At 36.4% G+C, this 12684-nt stretch overlaps 1 protein-coding gene across 8 annotated transcripts in view; it reads right to left on the minus strand.

Annotated features, from left to right (window-relative positions):
* Positions 1–4294: 4294 nt before the first annotated feature.
* The window catches only part of KIAA0825 (KIAA0825 ortholog), a 254967-nt gene continuing 246577 nt past the window's right edge, over positions 4295–12684 (minus strand). For all 8 annotated transcript variants that reach the window (XM_038169775.2, XM_038169776.2, XM_038169773.2 and 5 more), the window contains one exon: positions 4295–10136. In XM_038169775.2, coding sequence (XP_038025703.1) covers positions 10022–10136 — 115 coding nt within the window. In that variant the 3' untranslated portion in view covers positions 4295–10021. The remainder of the gene's footprint in view (positions 10137–12684) is intronic.

Genomic DNA, 12684 nt, shown 5'->3' on the forward strand with positions numbered 1-12684 from the left:
AACTGGAGAAAAGCCACTAAAGTAATAATGACTTGGAAGCAAAGGGCCTGGGATGCCCTGGGACAGTGAGACAAGCAGGCCAGACGATTGGTGAAGGAGGCACCGACCTCAGTGAGTGTCTCTGCTAGTGCCTGTCTTCAGCAGAGATGGGAATAGCTGTTCTCACTGAGGGCTGCAGTCTGCATGACAGAGCATGAAATTTTCAGTGCTGTCAGTAGGAAAATACCTTTTTTTTTTTTTTTTTCTTTAATTTTGAGGCAAAAATGTAACTCAAAAGAATTGCAATGAACATGGGAGAAGTTATTTTAAGACTTCATCATCATATCTAAAGAGGAGCACACCAGGGGAACCAAATATTTGTAGTGTCTATGACAAGTGATCGTGGTCTGAAGACAGTTCTTATTACAGTAACATAAATACTGCTTTAACAAGGCTTATTTCAAATGGCTGAAAAAAAAAAATGTCAAGTCTCATCAACTCAAAAAATTGAACGGAAAAGCTGAATGAAAATATTATGAATGAAACCACTTTGAACCCCCAAACACGAGTTTCTATTGTTCAGTACTGTAGGCTAGTAGAAACAGGGAAAAAGCTCTTAAGATGATAAATATAAATGCATACCAAACAGACAAAGAGGGAATTTCATAATAGATACCAAGGAAACTAGGAATTATTTGAAACTTAGATGAAACAAGTCAAAGCATAAAAGGGATAAACCAGCAAAATGTGTTTTTTTTTTTTTTTTTCTTTTTTTTTTTTTTTTTTCTCTGCAATACATTCTTTATGGTATGTTCTTTGTCGTCCTAGATTTTTATGTGTTTCTATTGATTTTATTTATATTTTTTGCCTTCTTAAAAGCAGGCTGCAAAACTCCAACTGGCACGAAGACACTGAAACATAAAGCAAGATAGGACAAGAAATTTGGAATGACAGAAGGCGCCTTGTCTTTTTTTCTATTTTTTTTATACCACCCGCTCACAATTAAAACTTTATCTCCTCCAGATGACACACAGAAGGTGGGCAGGATTTTAGAAGCAGCTGATAGATGATTGTAGCAAGTAGGATGTCTGACTTTAATAGCTATCCTGCAATGCAACTTTCATAAGCAGTTGTTAAATGCTCCTGTGGTTCAGTGCTGGTAGAATACCATAGCTGTTTCCTCAGACATACCTACATTTCTTCTTTCAGCATCTGATAATGTGAAGTATTAACATCTTTAGTCCTCTGTGAGATAATTGTAGGTTAAGAGCACTATAAACTGCACAAGCCTGGTTAGCAACAGGGGCACCCAAGTATGTTAAGACTGATCACTTTTATTTTACATTGGTCTGATTTACATTTATAATAAACGGAAAGTGGCTTGTTTGTACCACTTGAGCTTTGTACTGAATCCTGAAATTGAAGAATGCGATCCAGTTTAGGAATCATTTGCTGGGACACAAGGATGTAAAGGGTGCTAAGGTTGAGGAGATTCACAGTATACCTCTGCTCTGTCCTACTGATCACCTATTGTTGCACACACTGTTAAAATCACAACATACTGTTTGAGGGAGAGGAATTTATGTGCACAAGAGGAATCACTACTGAATAACGTCCTTCCAGCTCTTATCAGAGTACATATCTGGAAAACACACTTTTTTTTTTCTTTTTTTTTTCTTTTTTTGCAATAGGAAAAATGAGTATTTTTTAAACCAAAGACAGCTGCCATTTCCAGAGTTTAAAATAAATAAATAAATGAAGCCTGGCTTTGTAATCTAGCAGTTGTATGTAAGAATAGGAAGCTCTAGTATGTATGGTTCTGGGAGAGTTAGCCTGTGTCTTCTGGGACACAATAATTCCTCCTGAAACTAAGCCCAAGAGAAAAGACAGTGGAAGAAAAGAAAATCTCTCTTTAGAATTCCCTCTGTAGTTTCTGCTCCTTCATTCCTGTGGCCTGACACCGATGGAATAGGCTTTTTGTGTACTCTGCACAGCACATAAATACAGAGAATGCATTTCATGAAAAATAAATATATGTTAATTTTCCTGAGAAATATGATGTGTTATCTTTTGAGAAACACTTTTCACAAGAATTAAATTAGAAACTTAAAAAAAAAAAAAATTACTGTGAAATACTGAAAACTCGTGAAAAACCAACATTGTTCTTGAGTGCTGAAAAACATCTCTTCCTTTTGGCCTGAAAGTTCTCTTTCTTTAATTCAAAATTCTTATTCTGCTTGTTGTTTATACCCTGAATCTGTTTCTTATGTCTTATTCCTGGATAATTTATTTTGGTTCCTGCTATTGTGCCAGAAATATGATACACAAATACTCTCAAATTTGTCTTCAGCAGTTTTGCTGAAACTCAAACATACATAAATCTGTCATGACATTCACTCTCATTCTTCATTATATGTTCTCGAGAGTTTTTACAGTCTGTTATGTCTTTGTTTTTCACTTATTGCTTTTGCATTTGTTGTAAAGATTAAATATATATGATCTATATTTCAAGTTCCCACTCCTAGTTCTTTGGTCCTGTATATAGTTGTTCAAAAAAATGCCAGACTGATATGAAAAGTTTTGGTGGAATGAAACAGAGATTGAAAGCAACTCTATTGACAGAACTTTATGGCCTGTGTTCTGCTATTTACTCTGTAGATATATGGGCTTATGATGTAAACTTTGCAAAGTTATTTCACTACTGTTATATGTGCAAACAATTTAATTGTGCTTTGAATTTTGAAATATTAGACCTTAATACATGATCTCATGATTTATTTTTGCAAGTAGGTGCTTAGTATGCCTATATTTTTTCTGCTCCAAACTATCAATCCCTCAGCAACACACATGATTTTTAAATAAATAATGCATGTTAGAGCAGATGACTGCTCCAGGGTATTATATAACTTTAAAAAAAAAAAAAAGTACAACTGTCATCTAAACAATTTGTGTACATATAAAGTGGAAAAGCAAATACATGTACCTTTTTTGTTATGTAGTTTAAGTGCACCTTTCAGCACTCAAGTTGGAAAAATGAGATCCCTAAAAATGCACAGCACGATACCAGATTTTTTCTGTTGTTCCCACTTCAAAGAAGGAATACAGTGGATATCAGAGAGAGATCTGACAAAGCTGAACTAAGAAATCATGTTAATAATAGACCATTTCAGTAGAGATACCTAGATTGAATTAGTTCCTATAGTGCATATTGCCATGATAGACACTTTTTAAAGACTGAACTCACGAATATGGAAAGAAACCAAACCAGCAACAAGGGTAATAGAATTAAAATAGCAGTGTAAACAGCATAAACAAACAATCCCTTCTCCTTCCTCTCCTGCTCTTTAAACAAAAACAAAACAAAGAAACAAACAAAAAACTCTTGCAAAGCAATACATCTCACCTTCATGCTTGTAAGATTGGAGGTCAGCCCAAATATCAAGGAATGTTAGTGGTAAAATGCAGAAGCTTTAACCAGTGTTTCACTGCTGTGCGTGGAGAATTACTTTTGGTATCTCATCTGTACACACTGTACAGATTTTTATGCATTTGGTACAGTGCTGAGTGAGGAGTGGTCATAGTCTCATCTGGAAACATCAGGAGATACCATAAAACTAACATCTTGGCCAAAACTGGAGATGGGATGAGATGGGATGGGATGGGATGGGAAGGCAAAGGGTTGCTAGAGAACTGGCTGCTTTTGGTACAGAAATTCAAGAACCATAGCAGGGATACTTTTCAAAACATGAAAAATTAAAACTTTCTTTGATTCATGGCTTTAGAAGTACTGTGATCTGATAGCAAATGCTGGTACAAGTACAATCTTGCTCAACACTGTTGACCAGGTGCCTGGATAGGTGTTGGAAATAAACGGTCTGCTTCGTTCTGGTTAATTGTCTGTCTGGAGAGAAGAGGGGGACAGATGAATCATGCAATACATTTATGTTGCATTAATCCAGCTACCTACATCAATCTGTCCATTGAAAAAGTAGATGGACAGTTATGAAATCTGAGGGCCTTGGTCGTAATTGGGGAGCTAGAAACTGGAAATTTGTTGCTATTTAAGTGACCTGATCTGTTTGCCTCTGAAGAAACACTTCATAGCACATGTTGAGACATCAATTTCCTGAAGTTAATACATACCTGCACGTGGGGTTTCTGCCAAGATTATTTCATTCCCAAAGCCACATCTGGCTTACTGTAGAAAGCAATCTCTTTGCTTGTCCGTACACCACCTGCTGTTTCAACCTCTTACCTCCCAAATCTTCATTCCATTTTCTAGAGGGAAAGAATAATCTTAATCTACATAATAAAACCCATTTAAGTCATGTTTATTATGTAGAATCAAAGATATCAACAAAGTGTACAGAACATAAACACTTTCATAATGGTGCTATATCAGAAATATACAGAGAGGTGACACTCCAGGCGTAGACGATTACTACATTTCTTGTATGATAATATTGCAGGTGGTCGGTTTGAATTTTACATTTATTAAATTGTTCATTCCCTAAAACAGTATATCACATCCGGTTTGAGAAGGCATAAGCTACATTGGCTTGTAAATAGGTGTTTGACAGGAAAACAGGTGAGTTATGGATTTCCAAACAAAGTTCAGAGGACTTCAAGGACACAAAACCTAGGTCAGAACACATTAGTTTTACTTAAAACAAACAAACAAAAATCAAAAAATAAAGTATATAAATAGCTCCCATTATCCCAGGTAATGCAGGTAGTTTAGAACAATCAAAAAGCATAGATATTATGAAATGTATGTGGACCATTACGAGCAGGAGGAGGGTTCAGACAGCCCCAAACCTCAAATAATTACTCAGATAGGACTTACTCCGCTTTAAGTCTCTGTGACAGTTAATTTAGAAAATGAGTTATTTGCCCAGGTAAAACAGTTTGAACTGCACCTATGCTCTAAATTATATCAAACGTTAAGCAGTAAGTTTTTCAAGGATGCTTGAAGGTCATTGAGGTGGAAAACAAATCAGAGCCAAGATAGCACATGAAGTGTTATGTCCTCATGGAGGCCAAGTATCACGTAAATAGAACTTTTTACATAGGAATAAGAGATTATGGGACACAAGGTAAAGCACTTGGATATTATGTGATTAAAAACTCCCCACAGTTGCTTGTGTAACTATGTATCTGTCCTCTAACGAATTCATCGAGGGACAAAGTATGTATGACCATGTCATTAACAGTTATCTAAAGAACATGCTTTGGTGCATTGGTAACCATACATCAGGTGTTTTATACGAGTAAAAGCTTGTTCTACAGCCATTTTAATTAATGTATTTATTTATTGGGAAAGTTTTAAAGAGGTCTCTTTTCTCAGGGTGTCAAGTTGTGGCAGGTTGTGCTTGGATTGGGTAGGAGGATGAATTTCTTCATATGGTCAAGCTCTGGAACGGGTTGCCCAGGGAAGTGGTGAAGTCCCCGTCCCTGTAGGTATTTAAGAGATGTGTGGATATGGCACTAAGGGATGTGGTTTTGGTGGTGGAACTTGGTAGGCCAGGTGGATGATCAGGCTTGATGATATTGAAAGCCTTCTCCAACCTAGATCATTTTATGATTCTCAGAGGTGGTTGCAATCTATTAGCAGCTGAAGTTTCCATGGATCTAAAGGGCCCAAACTGGTAGTTACCAAATTTGCGCTAGCCATGATTTAAATGCCTCCTTCTCAGCTAGGGATAGTTGTCTATATACAAACTTAATTCAGAAGATCGCTTTATGTCATTAATACTTGGCAATTGACAGTTCTTGAGACTGTTGCTACAGAAACGCTTTTTCAGGAAAAACAGAAGAGGATTTGGATTTACTTTTACTTGTTTGCATGTTTACATGCTTTTTTGATTATTTTGTTTTGTTTTGTGTTTGTTTTGTCGGCTTTGTGGAGTTGTTTCGCTTGATGTAAACTCTGCTCAGATGCTTTTGCTACAGAGAAAGGTAGTGATGAAGCATCTGGTTCATATGAAGCATTTTACTGGTGGGTATTACAAGGCCAAATTTGACACCCAAACTGCTCAAGGCCTTATATGCATTTCACATACTACCTGCCTTATAACGCCAGTCAGTGTAGTCTACTGCCCAAGTCTTGTGATCCATTGACAGAGGGAAAACCAAGCTCGTACTTGCCCGATTCCTGGACCTCACATTTAAATGGTTTAGAGCTGATGCTTCCACTCATGCCACTGCCTACCACACAGATGGTTACTGCAAGGAAGCAGCTTCCTATTGGCCAAGACCTACTTGAGATCTATATCCTTGCTTAGAGGTCTTCCCATTGACATCAAGTTATGCTCTTGTTTTAAGCATAAGGCTATAAGTCTTTCAATTAGGCTCAGTCTTTCAATTAGTGCCTTGTAAGTTTGAATTGTGTCTTTCACTATGAATGATTGCATGTATTTTTAAGGAGTTCTATAAAATAGTTCTATGTCAGCATATAATTGGTATCTTTCTGTAGATAAGATTCAGTACTATTTTGCTAAGACCTCCTATCTGAGAGGAAAATGGAATATTTCTGTGTGAGAAGACTAATTAGAAGAAGCCAGGCCTCATGCCTATCTTGCACTACTGTGAGGATGTGAAGACGAATTAGAGAACATCCATTCACCATCATGCATATTTCTAGAAAAAACAGCTTTGTTGCCTGTGGTCTTTACAAAAGCCCTCTGCCAGAATAAAGTGTGATCTGTGGGAGACTGTTTGTCAGGACAGCAGTCCCTAAAAGGCAGGGGTATGTCTCAGTGTCTGTCATTTTCCAAAATTCTCGCTCTCTCGCCTGTCTTCCTGGAGTTTCTTTACTGTTAATGCTATCTCGGTTTTGTCCTGCTTCTACTTTTATTGACTGCCTTTCAAAAGCGCCAAGATGCTAAGACATGGAGCACCCTGAACTGGATATTGAACAAACATAATTACAGGCATTCCTTGCCACAAAATCTCTCATTTTAGCCACAGTTTAGTAAAGAGAGCTTAGCATACTAAAATATTAAATGTGAATTAGGTGCCAGCTCTAATGTCAGTCCTTAAGTACTTAGGTAGTGCTATCTGATCCAATTCACTTGTGTAAGTATAATAATTTCCTTTTAAGCTACGTGCTGAGCCACCAAGACCAGCTTTTGCCCATACAGAAAGGTCTGCTGTATATAACAGACTTTTATCCTTATTTTTGACTCTCTTTCAGGAGCATTTAATGTGGTCAGACTGCACTAGTCATGCAACACAGGGATAGTGTTGCAGCCAGCAAATCTGGCCATCATTGCCTTAATTTATTAAGGCTAAATGTAAGTGTGAGACATTCTTGGGTCAACAAGTACTGAGAAAGAGACAGTACTTAAAATACAAAAGCAGAACATTGTGGCATTGTGAACCTATTGCTCTCCAGAATGAAAGCAATCTTAAGTCAATTATTGAATCAGAAGAACTTTGTCTAAGAATATAGAACTATTATTTATTTTAAAAGTGCCAAAGAATGTAGCAATCTGTTATACAAGCACTCCTGATTTTACACACTTTACAATGTAAAAATAATCAGCTCTTCCAAGTGTCTTTCATTTTTCTTCAATTAAGGGTTTAAGTTTAAAGTAAGCAGTCTTGATAAATTAATGGTATGTTTAGCAATCTTAGTAGAACGACTCTTATTATTACTGTAATTTCTTTGAACAAATGTGAATGTTACAAAAGCATGTGTTCAGCATAAGTGACGGTGCCAGGATGGTATTTCTTTTATATCCTGAAGGTCAGTTAATAGGATCACTACACTGCAAACCAAGCCCTGCTATTTCTCACCGACGGACAGGTTCAACTTCAAACACATGTTATCCTGCATTCAGACTCTAAAAGACATGTATTACATACATATAGGTTCGGATAAGGAAAACATCCAAATAAAGTATTGTGCAAAGGTACAGCTTTTATTCAGGCTAGTTATTCTAGTTTCTCAGTTCCACACTGGTAAAGATTATAAATGTGCTGCTAAGAAAGACAAAATCATCTTTCTTAACCCACTGGGTTACTGCTGAATTAATTTGGCTGGGAGAAAAGGGAGGAAGGGGCATAAAGATGATTTTTTTTAACGTGACTGTTTACAGATTATTCCAGAAACAGGCGTGTTGTGAATTTAAAGCATCATAACCAGTTTGGAACCACCCCCCATATGGGCATACCCATTTCAGAGCAAGTGAGGGTTAGCTTATTTCACTTGCAAAGTTTATCGTATTCATAATAAGGGTTTCCCAGAAGCAGAGCTTTTTCACAAACTGTATTTCAGTCAGTTCCACCACATAGACAGAAATTTGCTTTACATGACTATACAAAAATTTAATTATGTACAATAGATTTTGCTAAAACAGGAAAGCATATTCTAATTCCAACTTCCACAAGCACAGACACAGTATTAGTATGGCTTGGAGCATGTACATGTATGCCTTGTGTCAGAATACTGCACCTGCTGTAATAGGCAATCCCTGTAGCCATTTTTTAAGCCTTAAAACCACAACTAATCTTCAAAGGTGAAATACAAAGAAAAGAAAATTTGTTTTTACACTTCATCACTTCTTTATGTTCCAAAATGACAATATCACTGGTAGAGGAAAAAGTCTGTTTTATGTTTTAACTAGTATTTTTAGCATTTGTGAAGTACCAGTACCACATATCCCTTTTGTTGATGCAGTGTTGTAACAAGATCTTTGGAGATTTGTAAGAAGCAGCAGTCTCCATTTTCATTTTAAATGGTCAAATATTTTATATGCATGATAAAAAAAAGAGCAATTAAGAGGAGGAAAAACTGCATTTCAGATTAGACCCTATGGCAGCATTACTTTTAGGATTACCCAAGCTGCTGCTGCAATCTTAGGAAAAAAATATACCTCCCTTCCTATTCAAGTGGTCTGAGTTATGTCCATAATAGCATCTGTGAGAAGATGGACTGGGAATAGGCAAAGCTGCAGCTCAGATTACAGCCTTACCAAGATCTTGACAGAATCAGGCAGAGAAGACAGTTACCTTGGATTTCTAGTGCAAGAAACAAATAGAATAATGATGGATTATTTTTAGAAAACTATGGAAATACAAACCACAACCTCTGTGTAAAAATTATTGTCAGAATAGGTTCTTGCCTAACTCAATAGGTATTTTTAATCTGTGAGCAAGATCTCTAACTGGAAACAACAACAACAACAAACAAATAGTATTTGGTAAATCTGTATATTAGACAGGGCTTACTTTGAAAATGGAATTTTACTATATTTATCAAAAATAAATATTGGTTTCTGTATTCTTTCTATTCTCAGTTCACTGTTAAGATAGCCCTTTGATCATTTCCTAAGAACATATATATATTTAAAAATAAAAAGACCCATCTCAAAACCTTGAATGATGCCAGCAGGTTTCACTATGATCAGTCCTTGAAGCCATAACCAACTGGACGCTAAGTCCAGACTTTGTGAGGGCAATAATGTGGTGCATTTTCTCTTGAGAATAATGGCCAGCTGTACCTATCCCAGAGCGATTCGCCAAGGACTGCAGACCCATGGCCCAAACACATCCTTTGCCACCCCTTTTGTGTGGTTTAGTGCCAGCACTAAGCAGAACACAAGCACCAAGAGAAAGAAGAAGTCCTTGAGCTCTGCTCCGACACCAGCCAGGTACCAAATGGTAGATGCCAACACATCACCGGTGTTTGCTTAGAATGTGTCCAAAGTTGCCTTATTTTTAGATGCCACTGTGAGTTTTGTAATTTTAAAGCAGCTCTTGGTTTGTCATTCAGGTTTATGCCTCCGCAGTATCAAGAAACACCTTCCTTGTTTTGTGACATTGACATTTCCATATATTGTTGCTTGTCTTATGCATGTGTTAAAAAACTGCTGCTTGGATGGGGTGACTAGACAATAACAGGGGAACATTCTTTAGTTTAAAACTCCTACTCAAGATATATATTCCTGAGATTTCTACTCCTGTCAGTTATAACTAAGCCATTAAGTTAATCATGTTGAATTCAGAAAAAGGTGCTACCCGAAACCTGTCAAGGTAATTATTCATCTTTATCCTCTGAGGTAGGAGTGCTTTGTGTCAAATAAACATTTTTTAAGTGTTCCACCATAACTTTCTCCTCATCTTCCAGATCTGCACCTTCTTTCATCTCCCACCTGAAAGAGAAAGAACTTTTAATTAACGTTATTATGTGTTTTAAACCAGTTTTCAGAAAAGAAAGCTCATACCAAATTTGTTACCAATTCATTGCTGTTGTGTTCCCCCCTCACCACCTCCACTGCATCAGCCAACACCACTGAATCATACAAAACAGTAAATTGTTGTTGTTGTTGTGGCTGTCTGCTTCATCCCCTGGTTAAGGTAAGTGTATAACATCTGGCTATATGGGCCCTTAGCACAGTTACGTGTGCAAGTGTCCCAGATGAATGCTATAAAACGAGGTGGCTGGTTTCCTTTTTCCTTTTGCTAATGCACTGACGAATCTCTTTAAACCTTGGCAAAAGAAGTGCAACCTTTAATTTGAAATTATGGCCCTCAGAGTCTTTCTGAAACACCACTTTATCAGTCAAATAGACTTGTTTTAATTAATATGAGTTGTTGCATATTTTTAGGTGGTGGAGTTGTTTGCTTAGAAGGAAGACAACTGAAAATGCTAAATGAAATGCGTTCAAAACAGTTATTGCTGGAGGAATAATACACAGAAATCTAGCAGTCTTTGCTAATGGAAGCTTAACAATAAATCAGCAGATTCCTTTTTAAGATAGTGACTTCATAGTTGTCAGCACATTTCATTGAATCTTAAACGTTAGTGTTGGTAAAAATCTTCAATGTCATCCAGTTTGGACATTCTTTAGTGTTCACTTTATAAAAAGTTATTACTAATACATTACATTACCATTTTATCAAAAAGTAGTCTATTTTTAAAGCATTTAAGCAGGTCCAATGAGGATAAGAATGTCTTCTATGCATTTGCTTAACAGTATCCATGAATTAAAGATCTATGAAATGAGCTTGGCACACACCTGGTCTCTCATGGAATTTTGAAATTGTTCCAATCTTACGCTTAAAGTCTGGGGAAAGTGCTGGTTTGTAAAAGTCTACTGGACTGTAAACAAGAGGGCCACAGCATTTCTTTGCTATTCTGAATGGGATGAATATTCAGGTGTCTGTGTTTAAACACAGGAAGAGTCAACATGTACTCTTTTAAAATTGGTCCAAAATGGAACATGTTTTTACTAGCATATCTAAAATGTGTGACAATTGTTTTGGCAATAGCAATTGGTACAAATCCAGTTAGCCAGTTCAAGCAATGTGAATGCGAATGACATTACCATCACAAATTACTTTCAAAATACAAGCTTCATCAATTGAACAGCCAACCTGTACGTCTCTGTTATTTCAAGTTATTAGTAATATAGCCCTTAGAGAAAATTTCCAAATATATAGCTGTTGTACATTTTATTTTTCTGTGGCCATATCCTGGAAGATAACATTAAATCAGGATTCCGAAAGGGTACTGAAATTATTTGAGCCAATCTATTATATCACCATTTTGTTTACATGCAGCTACAGTCCATATAACCATAATATCAATCAGTGTCTAGATATGTAGTCAAACAAACTTTCATTATATTCTTCATATTTAAAAGAAAAATGTGTTTAGAATAAGATGGCAACACCTTTGTAAACCTTAGGGTAGAAATGGAAGTTTTCAGGCCATTACCACTAGTGTTCTCAGAATTAAACATTTGAAATATTTTTGCAAATAAACTGAAACACCAAACAGTGCTGGTGACATATTGTATGCACCTGAAGAGAATTGTTAAAACCTTTCTTCTGCATGCTGTTCCTCTCCATATTCCATAAAGCTGAACAAGGGAAGAGAAGCTAGCAGAATATTTTTCAGACAAATGCAGCAAAACACTTCAGCATGGATAAATAACAGGAATCACTGAAGCTGGTCCCCTAGACCTTAGATCATGAGGTCAAAAAGGATGCCTAGCCTTGGGAGGGCTTCTGTTTCCCCTCATAAATGAGGCAAGAGAGGAAGTCTTGGCTTGCGCATCCTTAAGCTAACAGAGGGCAAGAGAATTCAGTACCCTAGGAACGTTCAGCTATTCCAGCTCAGCTTTCCTTTGTAAAGTATCAATAAAATAGCAAATGCTATCCTTGCTCATAATTAACATCAATACATCCATTTAGATAAACAGGCATACAGGAATATGTTCCATAATATGTTTGTCTCTCCACTATACTGAGTTATAAAAGCTAAAGAATCATAAAATTTTTTTGCAAAGATGCAGAGAAAAATATTTTTTTCGGGGATCTTTTAAAAACTATGTATGACATTTTAGCATAATGATACAATTACATATTGTAAAATATACGTGCATATATTTTGTGAATTGTACTTATAATCCCATGGAGTCACTTAGAAAAAATAAAAAAATAGTGACTACATACTATTCTTAGGTGCCTGTTACAGACCAAAGGGAAATACATGCAGTTGATAGCAAAGAAGAAACATTCTAAATCAGAAATAAAACATACGCAGTCATATCTCTACAGGGATAGCCAGAAGTGGCACAGATTTTACCTGCTGAAGATTGCCACTTTTAAAGAAGTTTCATTAAGAAGTTTCGTTTTCATTGATAGATCTCCTTTTCATTGAGAAGTTTACTTTAATAGATACTTTTTGACTAG

The sequence above is a fragment of the Anas platyrhynchos genome, chromosome Z (genome assembly GCF_047663525.1).
Source record: "Anas platyrhynchos isolate ZD024472 breed Pekin duck chromosome Z, IASCAAS_PekinDuck_T2T, whole genome shotgun sequence".
Classification (NCBI taxonomy): domain Eukaryota; kingdom Metazoa; phylum Chordata; class Aves; order Anseriformes; family Anatidae; genus Anas; species Anas platyrhynchos.